The 21,945-nt window shown below is 65.3% G+C and overlaps 1 protein-coding gene across 4 annotated transcripts in view; it reads right to left on the bottom strand.

The window, feature by feature from the left end:
• Window positions 1-2,808: 2,808 nt before the first annotated feature.
• The window catches only part of RPTOR (regulatory associated protein of MTOR complex 1), a 333,774-nt gene continuing 314,637 nt past the window's right edge, over window positions 2,809-21,945 (bottom strand). For 3 of the 4 annotated variants that reach the window (XM_077854547.1, XM_077854546.1, XM_077854545.1), the window contains 9 exons: window positions 21,347-21,461; window positions 20,361-20,485; window positions 18,799-18,903; window positions 9,081-9,187; window positions 7,621-7,748; window positions 6,397-6,483; window positions 5,428-5,544; window positions 5,000-5,129; window positions 2,809-4,370 (listed from right to left, as the gene is read on the bottom strand). In XM_077854547.1, the coding sequence (XP_077710673.1) occupies window positions 4,302-4,370; window positions 5,000-5,129; window positions 5,428-5,544; window positions 6,397-6,483; window positions 7,621-7,748; window positions 9,081-9,187; window positions 18,799-18,903; window positions 20,361-20,485; window positions 21,347-21,461 (983 nt within the window). In that variant the 3' untranslated portion in view covers window positions 2,809-4,301. Of the gene's footprint in view, window positions 4,371-4,999; window positions 5,130-5,427; window positions 5,545-6,396; window positions 6,484-7,620; window positions 7,749-9,080; window positions 9,188-14,508; window positions 15,002-18,798; window positions 18,904-20,360; window positions 20,486-21,346; window positions 21,462-21,945 lie in introns of those variants that run through there. The other variant, XM_077854548.1, reaches the window with a different exon arrangement.

Genomic DNA, 21,945 nt, shown 5'->3' with positions numbered 1-21,945 from the left:
CTGAGAACGGTGGAGCCTGGGCCCCGCGGGGCATCTGTCCGCCTCTGGGCCCGGGGCTCCCACGTCCTGTGCTCCCCGAGGTTTCGAGCCGAGCGCGCTGCTCTGCTCCCTGCGGTCCCGCCGCCCCGGCGGTGGCCTGTGTGGGTTCCGGGCCCCAGCGGGCGTGGGGTGGCACCTGTTTGCGCTTTCCTAGACACTAATGACGCCGAGCCTCTCGCTAATGTCCGCTGAGCCGTGAGAGGGCTGTGTTCTCGGCAGTCAAGCCTTCCCGGCGCACGGTTTGCACACTTTCTGCAGAACCGTCGTCCGTAGCTTGTCTTCCCTGCATCTTGGAAAATGTACTTGATGCACAAACCGTGTCACTCAGTCAACTCCGACCGCCTCCTCTTCCGCTGCAGGTGTCTCCGGTGCCCCTGCAAACCCCCGGGCCTGACGACTCCCCGTGTGTCTTCCCCACGAGCCTGGCGGGTTCAGTTCTTGTGTTTGTGCCCCGACCCCCAAGTTGGTTCTCGCGGGCGGTGGGAGCTGAGAGGGCCCCTGCACTCGGCTTCTGGGGCTTGCACGCCCAGCTGTCCCCCGCCTTTAGCCCGACGGGGGGGGGGGGGGCGTCTGCCTCGGTGCAAGGCGAGTGCTGGAGGCCTTGGCGCTCAGCTCGGGGTGGGGGGCGCTCTGGGCCCCCCTCCCCTGCCAGGCAGCCCAGCCTCACGCCAGCAGCACCATTTGGATCATCGTAGCTTCGTAGGAAGTTGTGAAACAGGGAGATTCGAGCCCCCCAAGGTCTGCCTTCTCATTATGCCTGGCGACCTCGCGGCCCCTCGCACGTCGTCCCCGTGCGTCGGAGGGGCGGTCCCCCCAGTTCTGCGGGAAGGCGCCCGGGGGTTTGACCGGAGGGTCCCGGGTGCGCAGGGCGCCGTGGGGAGGCTGCCGCGGGCGGCGGGGGGCTCGGGACGGCTGCACCCCAGGATGCGCTGGCCCCAAGGTGGGCGGGGGGCGCGGGGGCTGCCCTTGGCCCATGTCGCCGTGCCGCACCCAGTGGAGCCAAAGGGCCTTTCCTCGTCCTGCTGCTGACAAGCGGGGATGCTGCTGCCCCACGGCCCACAACCCGTCAGCCAAGGAGCTGACCGCTCGGCGGCTTAGAGCCTGTCCGCGGCCGGGCCACCCGGAGGGGTCCCCCCCAGGAGGAGGAGCGGGTGGCCCAGGTCCTAGCAAAGCCCTGAGGTCAAGCCCCTGGTGGAAACCTTGACAAGGACGAGGCCATGGGGGCTGAGCGCTGACCCCTGCTCTCTGGGCACCGTGGGTGGCCGGGCTGCCCCTGGGCTGGTCTCGGATGGATCCCCAGGGCCCTCTCCCCACTCTCCGTGCAGGGCCCGACACTGGCATCACCGGGCGCGCCTGTGTGCCCGCGGGGACAGGTGGCGGCGGCCTGGGCACCCGGCGGGGGCCTCTGCACCTGGGTGTGCTGACGGGCGCGGTCAGCACCCGGTGAGGACAGCCCAGGGGACGCTCCTCGGAGGCCCCCAGCAGGATGGGGCCTCCCCAGGGGGCCCCGCAGGACGACCCCACCTGACGCCCACCCGGAGGCCGCAGCCCTCCCTGCCCTGCCGCCGGACTGGGGCTGGGGGCGAGTCGACTGCAGGGCCCCTGGCGCCCCCGGTGGCCACCTCTGCCTGTGGGAGCGTGTCCGTGAGCACCGGCTTTGCACGCAAGTCTTGGAGCCGGAAAATATTACTTTTCGTCTGTTGGTAGGAAGATACTTTCTGTGGGGAAGCACGGGCGCGGGGGGGGGGGGGGGGGCTGGGTGTCCTTCCTGCCCAACAGGGACATCACCGCGGGGAGCCGGAGCTGCAGTGCTCAGGCCCCGGGTTTCCATGGCGACGCCCCCCAGCACAGCAGGTGCAGCCTCTGCCCCTCCCGACCCCTTCTCCCCACCGTGGCAGCATAGACGCTTTCCTTCCCATTCCCGCCGCCGCCCCCTCCTCTGGCCAGAGGGGCCCCTGCCTTGTAGACAGAGGGAGCAGTGGGCGGATTAAAGCCCCTAAGGATGTCCGAGTCCTGCTCCAGCCGTGCCTCCAGGGCACTGGGCTTCGGGGTGTTGGAGACTGTCCCCCCGCCCCCACACCCCTGGGCCTTCACAGTGGAAGAGGAGGCGGAGGGTCAGCGTCAGAGCCACGGGGACACGGGACACGGGCCCGGAGCCTGGACGCCGGCAGCTCCTGGAAGCTGGGAAAGGGGGAAATGGAGTGTCCCCTGGGATCCTGCTGCAGCGGCCTTGCCTGGCGTCTCCAGACCGGGTACGGTTTGGGGGTCCCGCTGCACGGGGGTGTCATCGATCTGGGGACCCATGGTGCTGCTCCCGTGACCTGGCCCCTTTCTTACCTGCCTGCCTCTTGCTGCAGTCCACCTGCTGGCTGCCCTGGGGACCCTGTCCCGAGCCTCCTTCCAGAACAAGGACGCACACGATCCCCCCAGAACCCCTCACCCCGGGAGCCAACCAGCGCTTCCTCCGGGAAGCCCGCGCGGCAGGGATGGGGACCTTGCGTCCTGGGACTCAGGTGGCCCCTGGTCTGTGCTGGCCGCGGGGCGACACGAGGGCGCTGGAGCCTCCCCGCACTGCACCCCTGTGCCCCTGCGCCCGCCCCCGGACCTGGGGTGCGCCCCGCCCTGCTGGAGTGGAGGTCAAGCAGGCCTCGGGCGACCGGGGCACACCCAGGTCTCCCCGACCCCCGCGGCGCCAGCCCTCCATGCCCCTCCCACAGAAGGCCCCGCCCCCGCCCCCGCCCCCGGGCCGAGCCACCAGGCCGCAGCCGGTCACCTCTGCACTTGTTTATTGTCATGAACAGTTGCCGATCGCTCGCGCTTTCACTCCGCAATTCTCATTTGGTAAAATAAATAGAGATAAACGAACCTTCAGGGCGTGCTCTGTGGAGCCCCGGTTAACTCCATGATTGGATTTTCGCGTGGGCCCCGGTTAGACCGGCCCCGTGCCCCGCCCGCCCCGGGCCCGCTGCAGGGGGTCGTCCGGGGCAGGGGCCCTCCTTCCGGCGAGGCCGCTGGCGGCGGGGTGGTTAAGCCAGCTCACTCTTCCACGGTAACCGTGATTCCCAAGGAAAATGGAAAAATGCTTTTCAGAATCTCATCATTGGGGTTTTGTTTTACAAGCGCTGTCATCGGTCAGCACACCGCGGCTGTCCTTCGTGGGGAAACGGTCCCCATGGCCCTGAGGTCTGCACGGGCTGTGAGGACACGCGCACACCCATGTGTGCAGACGTGCAGACGCCCGGGCACACCCTGAAGCGACCACCACGAGACTTCTGCGTTACTCATTGCAAGATACACACTTCTGCTGCACCAGCGAGTGGCGGCAAACACGGGCCACTGTTTACCACAGACGCCCCTGGGTCCCCAGCCGCCCCCTGCTGGGGGGCATCACGTGTGTGATGCACGTGCCGGCAGGGAGGCCACAGGGCCACACGTGGACACGCATGTGCGGGCTCGGGTGTGGAGACCGCGGGCCCTGCGCACACGTGTACACCCGTGTGGGAGGCCACGGGCCCAGGTGGCTGTCACTGCACCTGCCCAGGGGCAGCACTAGAGACAAACAGGCCCCGTGGCCCAGTGGTGGCCGGATCACCAAGGACCTGCCTCATCTGTCCAAAGCCACAGGCCCCTCCTGCTAGCGGGTCTGTGGTGAGAGGGGCCCGTGCCAGGGGGTGGGCTGCGTGGCGGAGGAGCGGTGCCCAGCCTCACACCGTCTGGCCGTGAAGGCCCCCAGTGGGCGAGGACTGGGGGTTGGCGGGAGGCTCGGGCTCTCTCCTTCCACATGTACGGCTCTCTTGAATATGCCCCCTCCCAGCCTGCTTGGAAATGCCCCCCCGGAGCGTGTGGCTTGCAGCCAGGGGGATGCCCGGCCCAGAGACCCGCGATGAGCCCCAGAGCTCCCCCACCCGCCGGGGTGGCTGAGCCCCGGGGAGCCGGCTTCCGTCTCGGAGCTTTCCTGGAGTCAATGCTGGGTCCTCGCAAAACAGAACCAGTGCGTTTCCCCCTTTAAAAATCTCAGAAGCAAAACAGGACGGGAAGGGTGCTGGGATGTCTGCGACGGTCCTTGGGCTGTCACACAGCAGGACTCCACCAGAGGCCCCTTCCCTGGGCTCCTGGGCATGACAGTGACCACAGACGGACGGACAGACAGACAGCGAGGGGCCTCTGGGAGCCCCTGGCAGCAGGTCAGGACCAGTGTTCAGGGTGGTGCGGTGGATCCAGTATGTACACGGAGGCCTGGTGGGGGGGTGGGGGGGCGCCTGCTATCTGGCACGCTTCTCCACGGAGTACACGGAGATGTAGTAGTCGTTGCTGCCCACGGCCAGGTGAGGCTGCGAGGAGAGCAGGGCAGGTGAGCGGGCAGGCGGGCGGGCGGGAGGGCGCGGTGCAGCTTCCTCATCCCCACCTCGCTGCGGCTCTCGGCAGAGGCCCCACAGCCTGCCACAGGGATGCGGGGCCCTCACGGCTCCCTGTGGGGATGGTTCTGCGAACCCAGCGCCGTGCGTCCAGGCTGAGAGCCCCACACTGCCTGGGGGCCTCTGGCGGAGCCCACAGACTCGTGGAGCGGCCGTAAGGGATGAGCATGGGTCACAGATCTGGGCTGCTCCTCCCCGGGGCCCACGGGCTGGGTGAGGATGCCCAGCACCCTCCTCACTGCGAGGCTTCTGCAGGGGCGGCATCAGTGCAGGCCCAAAGGTGACGAAGAGTGGGCTGCCTCATGTCTGTGCAGCCCACGATGCCCTGCCTGATGCGGGAATGTGGTGCTGCTTTTGGAGGCAGTTTGGGGGCCGTGACCCCTGGAGACCCTATGCCCTGACAAGATCCTGTTTCTCAACCTTCTTGGACATGGGACAAGGTGGTGTGGGGCGGGCCCGGCTGCAGTCCCACCTGCCCGCATGCCCCCTCTGTCCCCCGTCCCCCCGCCCCGAGTGCCCCGAGCCCCGGGTGTGGGAACACAGACCCAGTGCGGGTGGAAGGCCAGGCAGCTGATGGCCCCGACGCGCTGGCCCATGAACCCGTCGTAGTACTTGATGTGGTTGATGAGCTCCCCGTTCCCGCTGTAGATGGCCGTGAACTGATTCATGGAGCCGCTGCGCACAAGGAGGTCCGGGGTTAGCCTCCCGCCGGGGCGGAAGCAGGGCAGGGCAGGGCAGAGAAGCTGGGCGGTGGCCCCTCCCCCCACACGGCACCGTCCCAGACACCGGGCTGCCCTGGCCGCCCATCACCCAGGCACGAGGGTCCCCACAATAATGTGGCTCCAAAGAGCACTGCTTCCCAGGCATGGGGGACGGCGCCGGCTGTTTACATGGAGGCCCGAGGCTGACTGTGGTGCTCTGAGAGGGTCGGGCCAGGAGAGGCCTCTCATTTTCCCTCAGGGTTGGTACCTACCAGGCGATCAGGTTTGCCTGGGGGTGGATGTCGAGGGCCGTGAGCCCCTTCACGATCTGAAGGACGTTCACAGACTCTGGCATCCGAGGGTCGAAGAAACGCACGTCCCCGTTGACACTGCCGGGAAAGGGTCACCGTCGGGGCCCGTGTGCACACGCACTGCTCAAGGCCAAGGCCGGCTGGCCCCTGAGGCCGAGCATGAGCCCGCCCCACCGGCCCCGAGCCCCAGACTCCCCCCCAGAGCCCGACCAGGCCCTGCGGCCCAGGCGCGGAGCAGCGTAAGCAAAGACACGGGGTGTGTGTGTGTGTGTGTGTGTGTGTGTGTGTGTGTGAGTTATGGGTTTCATTTCCAGTCCCGGAGATTAGATTTCCTGCAGCCAGGGATGCAGTTAAGGGATCGGAGGGGGGGCAGGGAGGCGGGGAGGCCGCGGGGCGGCACGTGGCCCCTGGAGCCCCTCCTTCCCGCCCTCGGGCTCCGGCGGGTGTCGTGCCGAGAGCTATGTTCTGCTTTAATACTCCGAACAAGGCCGAGAGCACCTCTTGGAGCAATGGTGGCTCTGTGACAGTAAATCACATTTTGCTGTCCCTTTAACGGGCAAATAAATATTCGCTGCTCTCAGCACGGGATTTACCGGGCAGCAGAAATGAATTTACGGGCAGACGGCTACTCCACGCAGAGATCCCGCAGCAAAGGGCCGGAAGAGGCCCACCGGCTCCCGGGCACACCCCGCCAGCCGCCACGGAGCAAGCCTCCCGTCGCCAGCGGGCACGGCTCTGCAGCCGGAGGCCCAGTGTGTCCCTGCCCTCCCACCGGCCCTGACCTTTCCGGCCGGTCCCAGAGCGGAGGTTGATTACTGCCCGGAAATGCCACCCTTTCCCGGCTGTTTAAATACCAGGGACATATTTTAAATGGAGGAGAAAATACTGTTTTTACAGCAAAACGTCTCATAAATATTTCGTGCTCGTTACCTCACGCTCATGATGTGGCCCTCGGGGTGCTTCTGGAGGTAGGCCTTCACCACCCAGGCCGTGTGCTCCCGGTACGTCATGACGCGGCTGGAGGGGAGGAGGCAGGGTCAGAGCCTGGGGGGCTGCCCAGGGGAGGGGAAGGGGAGGCGGGGGGGGGGGGGGGGGGAGGGGCCAGGCTTGCCGAGGGTGTGACTTCTCTTGAGCCAGGGAAACCCGCTGTTCCTTTACAGGGGTCAGGGTCTCCTGCGCCCACCATTCACGTGATGCCCGGACGCCAGCAGGCCCCTGGGAGCACAGCGCTGCTGCCCTAGAGCCCCCCGCCCTCCAACAGCGAGCCCCAGGTCACAGCTGGGGTGCACAGGTGCCCAGCGTCACTGCCCTCAGCATCAGGAGGAGGCGTGGGCTCTGGGGGTCCCCAGCTGCACCCTCGGAGCCACTCCATCATCCTTGGCTCTTTTCGGGTCAATTTGTGACTTTACTGCCTGCTCGGGGTAGCTTTTTAAACTGACAGTCTGATGGAGATAAAACTCATGTACCATAAATCCACACTTTAAAAGCGCAGGGGCAGTGGGTTTCCGTGTGCTCGCGGCCGCGGGGGGTATTTCCAGCAGCCCGGAGAGAAGCCCCACTCCCCCGCGGGGACCCTTCTAGGGAGAACCTGCAGGGTGCGTGCGGGCCCACCCGGCACCGCTCCAGCCTCGGGGCTGCACCTGCAGACCAGCCCTGACCTGGCCGGCTTGTCCCGGCACCAGGGCCTCTGCAGCCAACAGCCTGCCCCGTGGCTCATCCCACGCAGCTGCCCACTTGCCATCCTGCACCCCGAAGGCCAGGCTGGATGTTCTGGGATGGAGTAGGTGTTAATGAGCACCTCAGGTGCCCCTGGAGGCCGTGCAGTGGGGCTCGGGCTCGGGACCACCATGGGGACCTCAGCTCCTCACTGCCCACAGGGGACAGCACTGGCCCCCAGTGCCGGGAACCGCCCTGACCGTGCGCAGGGCTCCGCGCTGCATAATGCCCACACAGGTGCTCCCTGACACCATCTCCTTGGCTGTCCACTGAGCTCAGGGAGGGTCTCCAGCCCTGCTGGCCCCACTCCGTGCGTCGTGGGAATGTGGCCTCAGTGGGGGGTGCCCAGTGGGCTCTGGGAGGCTCACTCTGTCTGGGCCCGGGAACCTGGCAGGAACATGACCACCTGGTTGGTGCTGGTGCTCGGGGGAGGGTTACCATTCACTGAGCGCCATCCTTCGGTCGTAGACACGGATGGAGCCATCGCCGAGGCCGGCCACGATGAGGGAGCGGTGGGAGTCACAGGACAGGCTGGTCACGCAGCTGTCGGCGCCTGTGGGGATGTCCTGGGGCACAGGGACGGCAGTGAGGCCCACCCACGGCGGCCGGGCGTGCCACCACCCCTGACATGGGGCCCTGCCTTCTCTACTGGGGAAGCCATTGAAGGCACAGGGAGCCTGTGAGTCGGTCCCCAGTCCCCAGGGCCACAGCCAGCACACAACTCTGGAAACTGGCTTTGGTGCCAACTACTTTCCAATGTCTCTCTTCCCTAAAAGGGAAGACGCAGCACAACTTGGTGGGGAGGGATCCTCCTAGTTAGTTCAGGAAAGGGGCCAGGGAGTTCGCCTCTCCTCCGGGCAGCTGTAAAGACCAAGGAGGGCAGGGGTGATGAATGCTTGGGAGGAAAGAGCAGGGGACAAAAGGGGCCACAGGAGGGCAAGTGCCTTCCCATTGTCAGGGCTTCTGCTGCTGTCGGGCCCACGGGGAAGGGATCCCACGTGCATGGATCCAATCTGCTTAAAAGGCACCAGGAGGAGGGGCCGCAGCCACACCCCTGGGATACCCGGCCTGTGGCCTGCTCAGGGGACCTGCAGGCGGGAGGGGCGGGACCCAGGCAGCTGAGCTGGAGACACGTCCCAAGTCCCAAGAACGGGCTGTGAGCACCGGCGAGTCCCTGCTGCACGGGAGGGCTGCAGGGGCCCCGGGAAGGGCACCGTGGCATTGAGGCCCTGAGCGCAGGGCAGACGGAGGTCACCTCCACCTGGGCGGCCACCCTGGCAGTGGAACCCGTGGAGCGGTGGCGGTGGCTTGGAAGAGCGTGCCCTGGCCTCACAGCGGCTCCGTCCCCAGCCCTTCCAGATGGACCCGGAGCCCTCTCTCCTCCTCTGGGCGCCGGTGTCACTGAGGGCTTGGCGGGAGGCTCAGGGCCGGTGGGAGGCCAGGAGGACGGAGCTCCCAGGCCTCACGCCATAGCCAGCACCGCCTCCCAGAGCCTCGGTGGTCCCCAGCTGTCTGCGCCCTACTCCCTACGGCCCCTCCCAGGTTGTCTCAGTCAAGACCAGTCCCATCCTCGCTCTGTTGATTAAAATTGGAAGTAAAAGACTCTTTACGAAGCAAGCATGCAGGGAAATAATTCACCATTCCAATTTAAAATGTTTTCACCCTGCGGCTTTCTGATATTCCCTCATTTGCACAGATAAAATAATATTGGGAAATAATGAGGATTAGCAGAGGCTTAATCATGCGGCGACGGAGGGTCAGGGTGTCACGAGGAGGGCGGATCAGGAGCTAATTAGCTTCCGACGGGGTGGAGGCCTCTCCCTCCCCGACTCCTGCTTCTCTGGGAGGACGGCCTGTGGGGGGAGCGGAGCTGGGGGCCGGGCGGGGGCTGGGCTTACCTGCACCTTCATCTCACGGTCCGTGTCCCAGATCCGGACGATCCGCACGTCCCCCGAGCTCATGAGGAGGCCGGTCTCCTGCTCCCAGTCCACCACCATCCCGGCTCCTGGGGGGACACAGACCGCCCCGGTGTCACGGCGGGAGCCTGGCCCAGCCCCTCTGCACCACGGAGCGCCACAACACCCACACCCGTGGCTGCGTCCCCAACCCCACAGGAAGTCGAGGGCGCGGATCTGGGCCGGGGCAGCAATCTGGGGTCCATGCAGATCCCTGGGCTGCCCGGGCACCTGTCGGCAGGACAGCGCGGTCCTAGGACCCCTTGTTCAAAACGCCCGTCTTCCAGAATGCTGGGCACAGCGGGCAGCCCCGCCACCTCAGGGTGGCTGTGGAGATGCTTCTCTTGGCCATGTCGGGGCTCAGGGATGTGGCTTCTTGGGGCTCTGCGGGGGCCGGGCAGACGACGCCGGGCGAGAGGCCCACGCTGGGGCCGCATGGGAAAGCGGGGGCTGCGGCGCTCCCAGACGTGGCATTACAAGCTCACGAGAGGGACTCTACTTAAAACAAGGGTCTGTCTTGAATACCCGGGGGGATCCCGTACCCCCCACCCAGCTCTGACGGTGGCTGGCGTTTCCCCCTTTTTGCTCTCTTGAAAAGTAAGATTTTAGACGAGTGAAAGTCTCACTTGCCGACTCCGATCCTGGCTGAGCCGTCCCCGGGCCGAGGGCACCCTCCTTAGCCGGCCGCGGGCCCCCCAGGCGCACCTGTCTCCACAGGAGGGTGGCCTCGCCAACACCACCAACTCCAAATGGGGTATACTTCCCGGGAACCTGCATTCCCCTTACAGGCAGCAGGTAGGGGTCTGGTTACCCCCCGGACCGTTTATTTAGCTCTTCCCCGATTCTGCAAACCGTGGCTGCAGCGGCAACTGGAAGGAGGCACCGGGGGCGCGGGTCCCCCTGGGCGCAGCCGCATCAGGACGGCACAGGGGCTCCCGGACCCCGCGCTGGCTGGCGTCTGTGTCACTCTCCCGGCCAGACGTGCGCCCGGAGCTGCGTGGGGACAGCATCTCTCCCCGTTCTGTCACTTACGTGCTAACCTCGCACGTGTTCCTTGGGTGACACGCAAGGCCTCCTGGCTGCTGCTCTGCGCCGCACCCCCTGCGCCCCCCACGGCCTCGGGCACCCGGCTCTCCAGGGCATCAGCCTGGACCCTGGAACTCCTCTTCCCCCTCCCTCCAGGTCCCAATCTCCCTTCGGAGCCCCAGCCTCTCTGCCGGGTCCCCCGCAAGCAGGGTGGGAGCCGGGCCCAGACCTTGGACCCACGGGCAGCTCGGCTCGGCGGCGGAAGTCTTCCGAGTGTCACTGCGAAAGGACCTGTGGGGAGACTGAACTAGTGGGCACGGGGTTTCCTTCTGGCGTTGAGAATGTTCTGGAACTAGATGAGGGGGTGCACATTACAACTGCACAAAATGCCACTGAACACTTCGGAACGGTTAATTTTATGTTATATCAGTTTTACCTCAAAGATAATCTCAAAAAAAAGAAAAGACGAGCAAGAGGCCTCCATCCGGCTGGGGTGTTTGTTCTTCTTGAGCAAAGGTCACGTGTCCAGGTGCAGAGGCAGGGCCCCCGGGGCAGTCCCTCTGGCCAATCTGTGCCAGGATGATACCCCAGGCCTGGGGGACGTGCTGAGGCTCCAGGCACAGCTAGCAGCGGGGGGCGGCGGGCGAGGCGGGGGTGTTTACCATGTGGGGGCAACCCTGTAGGAAGCTCCCTGACCTGGGGAGGGGGCAGGATACTGAGGGCGCCCGTCCCGAGGGGGAGGGAGACTGCAGCCCCGCTGCTTCAAACCCCATTTTTACTGGATTTGATATATTTGGTACCATTGAGGATGGAGAGCGTGACTTCCGACCCCGGCCCCTTGGCCACTGTCAGTCATGGGCCCTTCTGGAGTCAAACCCCAAATGCATCCCTCAGAACGGGCTGCGACCCTGGGCCAGCACCCGTGGGGTCACCCAGGTGGCCTGTCCCAGCCAGTGTCCCAGGAACCAGTCCCTCCACCTGTGAGCCTTCTGCCCCTCACGTCGCGGGGACCGGATGGCCTCATACAGCGAAGCCAGTGCACATGACGAAGGATGGATGGCCGTGCGTCGTGGGGCAGCGCACAACCCCGTACAGTGGGGGGTGGACCTTCTATGACGGGGAACAGACACGGCTCCTGAGGACGCTTTTTCGAGGCCCCTGAGACCCAGGTGTGACCTGAGAATGACGAAGCTGGACAGCCATGAGTTGGTCCCACGGTGGGTGGGGGGAGGGGCGCGTAGTTGTGCCGCCCTGTGTCCACTAGACAAACACACGCCCCCACAGCAGCCCTCTGCAGGCCCCTGGGGCACACCAACCCGCAGGCCCAGCAAAGTACACGGTGTGGACGCAGCCCTTCGGGGGAGAGGCCACGCGACGGCTTCTCCAAGCAGCGGCTCTGCTGGCTGACCCGGGGCAGAGTGGTGCCCACTCCCTTTCTGGGACTGCTGAGCCCCCTGGCACGGGAGCCCCTGGCTGCCACTGTCCCCACAAAGGAGGGACGTGGCCACACTGATGCAGGACCTCAGTCACGTGCCCTTATTGCCAGCGATGGGCAGTTGGCCCGGGGACCAGCCTCAGGAGGGACCTCCATCGGGAAGGAGCCACCTGCAGGGAGGGACCACTGCCCGCCGACGGGCCCATCTTCCCCTGGTGACGTTGGTAGGGATCACGTGCACTCCTGGTGGTGCCGAGGCCGTTCCAGGACTTGGATCTGTCATCCCACTGTGGGCCACGTGACCAGGCCCCTGGGCAGGCCTGGGATGGGTTCTGCCCTCACCCTGCTCCTCAGGGGCTGGTGGGCCCTGGAGCCACGACGTGAGAGCTCAGCCCATGAGAACCAGGCGGCTTGAACGAGACCCTGACTTCTCCCACGTGGAGGCTGGAAGTCTGAGGTCAGGGTGCTGGAGGGTCGGCTCTGGCTCGCTGACAGCAGCCTTCCTGCCATGTCCTCACGCAGCGAGGAGAAAATCCGGGCGCTGTCCGTATCGTGGGCCCCACCACCATGACTCTGTCAAACCCCAATCACTGGGGATCAGGCTTCAAGAAGTGAGCTTTGGGGGCCATGCACATTCGTCCACAGCCTTCCTCGCTTTGAGGACAATGACTTCCTCTGGCTGGATTCACTGTGACGTGGAGGGAGGCACCCGTAGGAGCCCGTGGAGGAGGTGACCTATGGCAACAGGGGCGGTGGGAAGAGGCAAGGCCCACGCAGGGCTGTGGACTGGCCCTCCCGGGGGTGCGGTCTGCACGGGGCCGTGCCTGAGAGTAACCAGAACTGGCCCCCGGGTCAACGTGGGGCCTCGGTTTCCTGCAATGGCTCCAGCTTCGAGAAGCAATCTTTGTAAAATTTGTGAAAACTAAAAGTCATTTGCTTTATGTAGACTCCTAAGGTTATCTTAAAGAATAAGCGAGTTCACAAGTCTGAAAGCACTGAGGTCAGAGCACAGGCCGTGGCCCTGGGGGGGACTGCCGTGAGGGGACCACTGGGTCGCTGCGGGGCCACCTCTGCACCCCCCTGAAGGCGGGCAGAGCTCGGAGAGGCTGGCGACGAGGTTTCTGTCCTGGCGGGGACAGTGCACCGTCCTGCACAGCCAGACCTCCTAGGCCCCCGAATCGTGACCCGCAGGGCGGCCGCCGCGGCAGAGAGCCCGCTGCCGTGTGTTCAGACGTCCTTGGCCGTCCGCCTGGTGCTCCGTGTCAGCCCCGCCGGGCCCTTCGTGGTGTAGTTGATGAGCGTGTGGGCCAGATGGCATCTGGAACACGGCGCCAATGTCTCAGTGCCAGCATCTGGGGTCACGGGGACGAGCAGAGAGGGTACGGGGTGGGGTGGGTGACCCAAGGACGTGAGGCGAACGCTACAGCTGCCCTGCGCGGGGGTGTTTTGTTCTGGAGGCAGCCGCTTCCTGAGGCATCGCCTTCACGATGATCCGACGAGGGGCGCTGCGGAGCCAGAGGGAGCTCGCCCGGGTCAGGGCCCCGATGCTCTTGTTCTGACTTGATGGCCTCTTTGAGGACCTCTCAGGCGTGGTCACCTGGGTGCCGACCCCAGGCCTCGGCATCTCCCTGGCTCTGGGAGGTGAGTCCACGCGGCCACCTGACAGCCCCCAGCCCCTCGTGAGCGGAGCCAGGGGATTGCAGGGGCTCTGGTTCCTTTTAAACTCTGGACTCTGATGCTAACCACGTTCTGGCTGAAACTAGTGTTGCAGTCGAGGTGCTCGGGAGACTGGGTTTTCCTGAGTCCTGTGCCCCACGTCTGGGCAGCCCAGTCTGACCCCAGATAGGAGGTACAGGTGCCTGCAAGGTGGTGAAAGCCACATTCTCTGACCCTCTGACCCTGAGACCGTGAGACCCACAGCACGGACGTCCAGCCCTGACGTGGGGATCCCATTGCCAAGAGAGCCACTGCCCCTCCTCGATGCCAGTTCCCGAACTGAAAAACGGGCAGCCGGCAGTCCTATCCCAGAGGAGGGCCAGAGAGGGTAATGGTGGGATGGCTACGACCCTGTCTCCTGCGCAGGGCGCTTCCTACACGGGGGCCAGGTGCCCTCACCAGCTGCAGAGGCCATCCCCCGGGGCCCGGGGCCTGCAGGGTGCACCTTTCTACCATCCCAGTTGCAGTCGAGGACCTAAGCTCAGGCTGGTTTGGGGACTTTTACAAAAGCAAACAAAAGGGAGCTGAGGGAGAGTCGGGGCCTCAGATGAAGCCCACCCTTATTCAAGTCTGTTCTCTCGTGGGGCTGCCCGGCCTCTGACGGACACCAGGGGAACATAAACTTTCTCGACAACTCAGTTGTTTCCTCTTTTAACTGGAAAAAACGCCCTCGAAGCTGGCCTCTGAGGTGCACACGACGGCCGGCGAATGGCCAGGGCTTCTTGCTGCCCCGTCTGCCCCCCGGGTACTTGGACAGCGCTAGCCAGGTGGGGCCCTGCACCCCGGGCGTGGACAGCCAAGGGGAGGGTCCTGGACACGTGCGGGAGGCTGTGGGGCTCTCAAGGTGGGGTGCAGGTCACCGGGACACGGCAGCACGCTGGCGGGCACAGGAGAGCAGCGTCTGTTGTCGGTTTTAGTTGAAAACAAGCTCCGCGGGAGCTGGAATGTGGTTTGGGAGCCTTGGGGCCCGTGCCCTCGGCGGTGTTTGAGTTTGCGGGCGCCCCTTGCCGAAGACGGCGAGGCTGCCGGATGAAAGCAGGCTGTGCACCACACCCCCCCCCCCCCGCACCTCCAGGAGGTGCTCCTGCTCCCACCCGGCCGCCCAGGTCCCCCCGGGGCCAGAAACGTGGGGGGAGGCCACTGGCGTTCTCACCGACCCTTTCCCAGCCAGCCCCGCGTCTCGACTTCCAGACATGATGGGACAAGAGGCTATCTGATTTATCATGAGTTCAAGACGATAAAAGGGTTTCGTGTTCTTCCCAGATGGGATGAGCGGAAGGAACAAAGTGGACGCCTGTGTTTGACACTCCGAAGGCTGGCCTTGCACGAGGTGGACTTCCTCCCTGTAGGTCACCACCAGCGCCTCCTCTCTTCTCTTCCTGGAAGAGCAGAAGCCCATCTCCTGTTCGGTTGGGGTTTCCTCCCTGGAGCTTGTCTGCGGAGAAGGAGCTACCACAGCGGTAGTTTCTTCACAAAACACTGACCCGTGAGTCCATGAGATTGTCCTCAGCACCCCGGCCCCTCGGCCTCGTCGGCCCTCCTGCGGAGAACGCCCCCAGCTCCGGCAAAGGGACAGGCCAGGGCGGAGGCTCCGCGCGCTCTGAACCTGACCCTGTGAGTCACAGGTCGGGAATCCTGTGTGCCGCCTGCATCCGTGAGCCCCAGCTCTTCGCGAGGTGCCCACGCGCTGAAATTAAGAAAGAAAAACGATGTGTTTTGCTGGCTACAGGTTCCATGTTTGCTAACCCAGTTCTACAGCTGTGGATCCGCGGGCAGCTGCGTGTGGGTGTTCTGTACCTATTAAGCTTATACGCGGAGTTTTCAGATGAAGACAGGTGCTATAAGAAACTTTGCATTAAATTCTGAAAAGGATTATTTTTCAAAAGTTTAGGTGGAAACACCAGTCTTGATGCAGGACTTCTCTGGCCCTGCTGGTGTCTTGCCCGCAGGGCTGGGCTGGTCACAACCTCCCTCCAGCGGGTGTCGTCTGGGTCACCTTCCATCCCTAACCAAGCGTGGTGTGCGGACGGGCCATCCCGAGCTGCGGGAGCCCCACAGGAAGGCAGCACAGCAGAGGGGAGGGATGAGGTCCCAAGCCCGCAGGGCTAAGTCCCCACCTTCAGAATAAGTGGGACCAGGAGGTGCCACCACGAGGCCTCGGATCCCAGGGAGATTCCCGTTGACGGCTTTCCCTCCATTTCTCCCCAGAGCCCGTGCGGCTCCCCGGCTCGTCCCCTAACACCTGAGAGCCCGCTGGATGATCATTTTTTTAAGGGAGGGGCAGACAGGTAAAGGCACAGCCCTAATAACCCCTGCTGGCCCCGAAGAGCGGAGGGTGCGAGTGGAGGAGAGGGCCCCAGCTCCCCCAGCCCCGCCGGGGCAGCCCCGGGTAAGAGAGAGGACGCCTGTCCCTGCTAACTGTGGGCCAGAGACACCGAGCCCTTGTGGGTGAGGACACAGGGACCGTGGGTTTCACGTGGGGCTTAGTGGGGCAGCCAGAGCAGTTACCAGGGTCAAACAATCCAGAGGGGTTAGAAGAACACTCCAGTAAAAGCAGCGGGGAGGCTCGCAGGCGGGGTGGCCGAGGCCACAGCGTGCTGCAGTCTAGACAAAAAGGGCCGGCCTTGCCCCAAACGGGCCTGACAGATGTGGAAACCCGGTCACCAGGGTTTCTGGTCTAAAAATTAAGTCTCTGTCTAGGTGGGAAATCGGAAGGTGCTGCATTTCCTGAGACCCGGCCAAACGTGCCGCTGGAACTTCCAAGTGCCCGAGCGCCCGTGAGTGCCACGGCGACGGCCACTGTGGCCGGTGCAGGGAGGCCTCCAAGTGCGGAGGCGGTGCTGTCAGCTCGGGCAGGTCGGTGGCCAGAGGGCTTGTGGCAGGCGTGGCCTGGGGGCAGGAGCTGCCCCGGCAGTGACCGCAGGGAGCACCGAGGGGAGAGCCCACCTGCGGTTCGACTTCAGAGCACGTGCATGGTGTGCATGCCTGTGGCGTGTACGTGTGCCCAAGCGTGTGTGCGCACTCACGTCAGCCAGAGGTGCTTTAAGGGACGGATAACAGCTCACATTTCACGAGACTCCCTGCCTCCTCCTCAGTCACAACTGCAGATTCAGACCTCCCTGAACAAGCTGCCGGACAGCACCCTGGCGACAGCGCCCTGGCAGGTGGATTCCAGCCACGGAGAGCTGAGCAAGGGGCTTCCAGCCGGCGGCTCTCCAGCTGCGTGGTGGCACCAAGTTCCCCGGGTCTGCGGGCAAATGCCCCTCCTCGCCCTGCACGCCCAGGTTCCCAGAGGACGAGCCTTGTCCGTGGGTTCCCCAGCAGATGGGTGTGGTCGGCCAGGCTGCAGGGGCCCCACTCCGGGTGTGTGGCTGTGCAGGGGGAGCTCATGGCCGCCAGGCCCCCTGGCCTGGACCATCCCCCGCACGGACGGCAGACAGCTTGGAGGGCCAGCTGGAGCACGCACGCCTTGCCCTGCAGGAGAGGGGGTGCCCCAGACGCCGACAATCAACGGCCTGGGGAGCGGCTCTTGGTGTTCTCACTCCGTGTCTCTCCAGGTGTCTCCCTAGGGTCACAGCCCTGGCCTCTGCCGGCCGTCACGTCAGAGGCCAAGACAGTGCTGGGCAGGGGGAAGGAAGTCAGGAGCTCATGGAAGAAGGTGACCAGCGGTTGGCACAGGGGCTGGCATTCCACCTCCGACCCTCGGCTGTGGAGCTTAGATCCCGAGACGGGAGTTACATCGGGGGGACTGTGGGGACCGAGGTGGGTGGCCCTGACCCCACAGCACCCGGCCCATCCTGTTTCCACCTGTAGAGCAGCAGCCCCCAGCTCCCGCCCCTCTGTCTTTCCAGCGTCTCGGGAAGAACAAGGAAATAGCCTTCTCGCTAAGCTGACGCCGCCTGGCTACGAGGCGGGACCCAACTCTGGCTCAGCAGCCAGGAGAATCAGGGCGCCCTCCGGGCCCTCAACCCGCCTGCTGATGAAGACCTGCTGCTCCTCGCCCCTCCCTGTCCACCTCTCCTGCGGGAGGGAAGGGGCTGGCGGGAAAGGCACATGTACACAGCGGAAGCCACGCTCAAGTCAGGCCCGCGGTGGATGACGGGCCCGGAGCGGCTCCCCGCACCCTGGTGACACGTGGGGTCCTCTGATGGGGAGAAGACAGATGCAGGGGCGCCTGGAACCCAGGTCGGCCCCCTCAGCCCTGCTCCCTCTGCTCCCAGCTGGACACCACCCCCCCCACGCATGCGAGCAACGACGCTCCCTGCCTCCCTCGCCCCGGGCCAAAGCAAAGGGAACAGCGTTGCGGGTGAGACTGTTCTTGGGGTATCGAAACCACACACCCCATCTTTGGGGGCAGAGAGGCGGGCGGCTGCAAATGGATCCGCTGCACCGTCGGCGGGTCCCCTGCTTTCTCATCCTGTGGCCTGGCCATGACCCCGACGGCCCTGGGCAGCTCCTGCCGTGCCTGCACAGGGGTCTCGGCCGTGCGCACGGGCCTGGGGTGTGTCACCCACTGGACAGCAGCAGGAAGTGAACGACCCAAATCTTCGTCTCCAGGGTTCCCACCTGTACTGTGGGCTGCGTGAGCACCCGGGTCGGGGTGGGGTTGTGTGTGTGGGCATCATGGCCCTGCCCCCACGCAGAACCCCCAGCAGAGCTGCCTGCATGGCTGGGGCAGTGAGGTCTGTGGGGGAGACAAGCCTTTGCTCTAATCCGGGAAACTGAGACAGAGGTGGAAGGACACAGTATGTAGCTTCATCGTCCCCGTCAGCGTGTGACCCCGGGGCCTGCAGGGGTCCAGGGCCGTGTGGGGGCCTCAGGGGAGGGGAGGATGGATGACTATCCTTTAACTAAAATAATTTGAAAACACAGCGACATTTTAAAGCCTCCACAGGCGCCGTCTGTGCTGGAGCTGCCCTCCTAGGGTCGGCGACTCCCCGGGATGGGCGCTCGGACGGAGGGGAGAGAAGGAGCCACAGAGACGACAGGCCGTGAGGATCGTGGGCACAGGCGAGGCTGCATGGGGAGTGGACCACGTGGCAGCGAGGCCGGGCCTGCAGCGCAGGGACAGGAGGGCTGAGCTGCTTTCCCGTCAGTTTACGGCGAGACGGCGAGACCACGACCCCATGGCCGCGCATCCCTGGAACCCGGACCCGACAGGCTGTCCACACGTGGCGGCACCACAGCGGCCATCAGCGGAGAGGAGCCTGCTGCCAGTCCAGCTCCTGCCCTGGGCCCTGACGGAGTGGCCGAGGGGCGGCGGCCGTGCCCACCCAGGGGCAGCAGCCGGGGGCGCCTCTGTGGGCCGGGGGCTGGGCGAGTGGCCAGGGCTCCCGCGCAGGACACCCCCGCTGTCCAGGCCCGGGAGTCAGCCTGGCGCAGAGACTCGGGCAGGACAGGACAGGACACGGGCTGGAGCCGCGGGCAGCCCCCCCAGGGGCAGGTGGAGGGGGCGGCAGCGAGGGGCTGCTCCCGGGGACCCACCTCTGGTTGTCGGCAGCATGTCCGAGAGTCCCTGCCAAGCCGTCACCATCTCTGGGTTCTTCTCCAAATCTGCGAAGTTCTTCCAGACCCGGATGGCGCCATCATCTGGGGAAAGGATGGAGGGTGAACGTGGGGGATGCGGGGGACGGGAGGGGGCGGCCCCTCGCTGACAGGCCCCCGGCCTCGGGCCAGGTTCCCGGGAGGCCCGTCTTCCCTGGGGCCCCTCAACTCCCTCCTGGGCCGCGGGGACCCCACAGGGGCGTGTGGGACGCCCAGCACGGGGCCTGGCGTTCTTCGCAGCCCGGGTGGCAGGTGCGTGCGGCTGCACCCCATGGCCTTCCTCTGGGGGCTCCCTGGGCTCCTGGGCCCCCTCATGCGGCCCTCTGAGGTGACTCCTGCCCGGGAATGACCACTCGCCTCACCCGCAGGGGAGGCATAAGGTTGGGGGACACCCACTGGGTCGTGTCACTGCGACAGCCACGTGTTTGTCCTGCTCCTACTCTGTGACCATGAACCTTCCCTGCACTGGAACCCAAGAGCGTATGCTGCTCCTCCGACGGGACCCCCACGACCACTCCTGTGCACCCTGTGCCCGGAAATCACCCTCTCCCTACCCATAGCTCTCAGGGTGCTTGGGGGCACCTGCCCTCTGACTCCGCTGAGCCACCCCAACTCCCCACGGCCGCCCCACGCTCCTCCACTCCTGCACCCTGAGGCCTGAGGCAGAAGGATCTGCTGTGGGTGCCTCCACCTGGTGTGTGGAGGCCCCGCCTGGGAGGGAGGCCCCAGCAGGACCCTTCACCGCGGGGCCAGAAACACCCCGAAGGACGGGGCGGCAGCGTTCTCACTGTAGTCAGCTTGCTACGTCCATGACTCAGAGGCTCAGGCCTAACGTAGGCCGGGGAGGGGTGGGACAGGGTGGGGCAGACCAGGGCAGGGGAGAACAGGGACAGGACGGGAGTGAGCCTGGACGTATACCTTGCCCCCCCAGCCTCGTGCGCCCCCCCTGCCCTCTCCCCTATCCCCGCCCGCCCCACCCTGGGCCTCTTATCCGTGAAGGAGGTGCAGTCGGTCCCACGGTGACTCCTGGTCACCCACAAACAGCAGGGATGTGTCCTTAAACAGCTAAAGGAGGCGGCTGTTCCCCAGGGTGGCTCACTGGGAAGCTTTTGGGGGGGCGCGAGGTGGAGACGTTTCGGGCCCAGAACGCGGGTGAGGCCCTGCGGGGGCAGCAGCCCTCCGGGAGGCAGGCGTCAGGCCCGAGGAGGAGCTGGACGCGGTGGCGGCGGGAACCCGCGGGAGCCGAGGTGGGCCTGCCTCCCCGCCCGCGGTGCTCCGGGACCCCCCAGGCCTCGCCTCCGAGAGCGTCTCAGGGGCCACGAGGGCCGAGGCTGCGGGCCTGTCCTGGTCAGGGTCACCCGGCACTGTCACTGGGTGTCCCCCGGGAAAACTCCTGCCTCGGGGTGGTGACCGTCACCACGAGCAGTGCCCTTCGCCGCAACCACCAGGGTCTAACAAGGCTGCGTCTGCACCCGTGTGGGGTCCCCGTGAAGCGCACTCACCCGTGGCTGTGAGCAGCAGCGAGCAGTCCTGGCCGTTGAGGTACTCCATGGCGGTGACCCTGGTGTACCGGGGGTTCCCGTTGTGGAAGTAATCCAGCTTCTCCCCCTTCTCCCAGTCCCAGAAACTTCAGAGGAGAGAGAAGGTCTGTTGTCAGGGGAACGGTCACGGAAGCCACAGGGCGGTTCCCACCCCGGCCCCTGCTGGGATGGCCACACGGACCCGTGGCAGCCACGAGCCCCGGCACGTGCACACAAACAGCCTGCGAGCACGGCTGCCGGGCGCTGGCATGGGGGCGCCCTGAGGCCCGGGGTCCTGCTCCTGGGCGCGGAGATGCGAGACACGTCTGCCCACGCCCACAGCCACCAACGGGGTGGGGGGTGGCGGCGGCCACAATAATGACTGGGGCCCAGACCAATACAGAGGCCCCAGCGCTGCACAAACGGGCCGTGTTGGGTGTTGCAGACAGATGGCAGGACGGCGGGACGGCAGGGTCAGTGACGAATGGGGACAGAGTTTCAGTTTTACAAGATGGTGAGGGCGCCCATGCCCCCCGCCTGTGCACTGACACTGTGAAGACGCAAAGTTTTGTGTGCATTTTGCCACAATAAAGGCAAGAGGAATAGGAAACAGGTAAGGACACCCCGACCGCCTCCCTTGTGAGTGGGGACCTTCTCCGTGACACAGGGCAAGGCAAGGCTAGTCATAGACTCGGTGTCTCACTGTCAGGTTTCTTTGCAGGCAGTAGCAGGACTGAACCCCTGGCGCCCATGTCTCCATCACAGTGCAGTTCTGAGGAGCCCACAGTGTGCGCAGGCGCCAGAAGCTCCCACCACCACCCTGTCCGTTTCTCCGCGTGTTCATGAGCCCCGCTGCTGCGACCCCCCCAGAGGGCTCGTAGAGAGAGGCGGCCACGCGGCGACTGTGGCACATGCCACTGGGTGCCTGTTACCAGCTGAGATGCAAGCGCCACAAGCGCTCGGCGTACCAGATGCTGTCTTTATCAGCCACGGCCACACATGGCGTAAAGGGGTGGAACTTGACCACGGAGGGGACGCCGGGGTTCCTGTTCAGAAATATCTGGTCGTCCAGTTTTGCGATACCTGCACAGAGAGAGACATAACCATGGGCCGCCGCGTACAGGCCCGGGACGCTGTCGCGCTACCAAGGCCGAAGCTGCACCTCCTGTCTGGGGACCCGGGAGGCCAGAAGGGACACATAGGGCAGCGGCCGGACGAGGGCCTGGCTCCCTGACCACAGGGCGCCACGAGCTCCCAGCAGGAGGCGGGCACGGGGCAAGTCTTCAGTCGGTCCTCATCAACTACGTGCAAGGCTGCACGCACGAGCTCGAAGGGCGATGGGGCGGCAGTTTCTGGAGGAAGGAGACTCCGCGCCCGCGGCCATGGTCCTGGTGGGCCTCTCGGGAAGGGGTCCCTCATCACCACAGACACAGGGCGCCGAGTGGGGGCTGACACACCGGGCCCCAACCACCAGCACCGGGAAAGAAGCCCCACGGGGCTTTGGAGGAGTTTGTTTTAGAGAAACGATAAAAAGAGGCTAAAGAGGCCAAGAGGTCAAGACAGGGTT

This window comes from Canis aureus, chromosome 16 (genome assembly GCF_053574225.1).
Source record: "Canis aureus isolate CA01 chromosome 16, VMU_Caureus_v.1.0, whole genome shotgun sequence".
Classification (NCBI taxonomy): Eukaryota; Metazoa; Chordata; class Mammalia; order Carnivora; family Canidae; genus Canis; species Canis aureus.
Note: the sequence above shows the minus strand (reverse complement) of the source record. Positions and strands in the feature narration are given on the sequence as shown.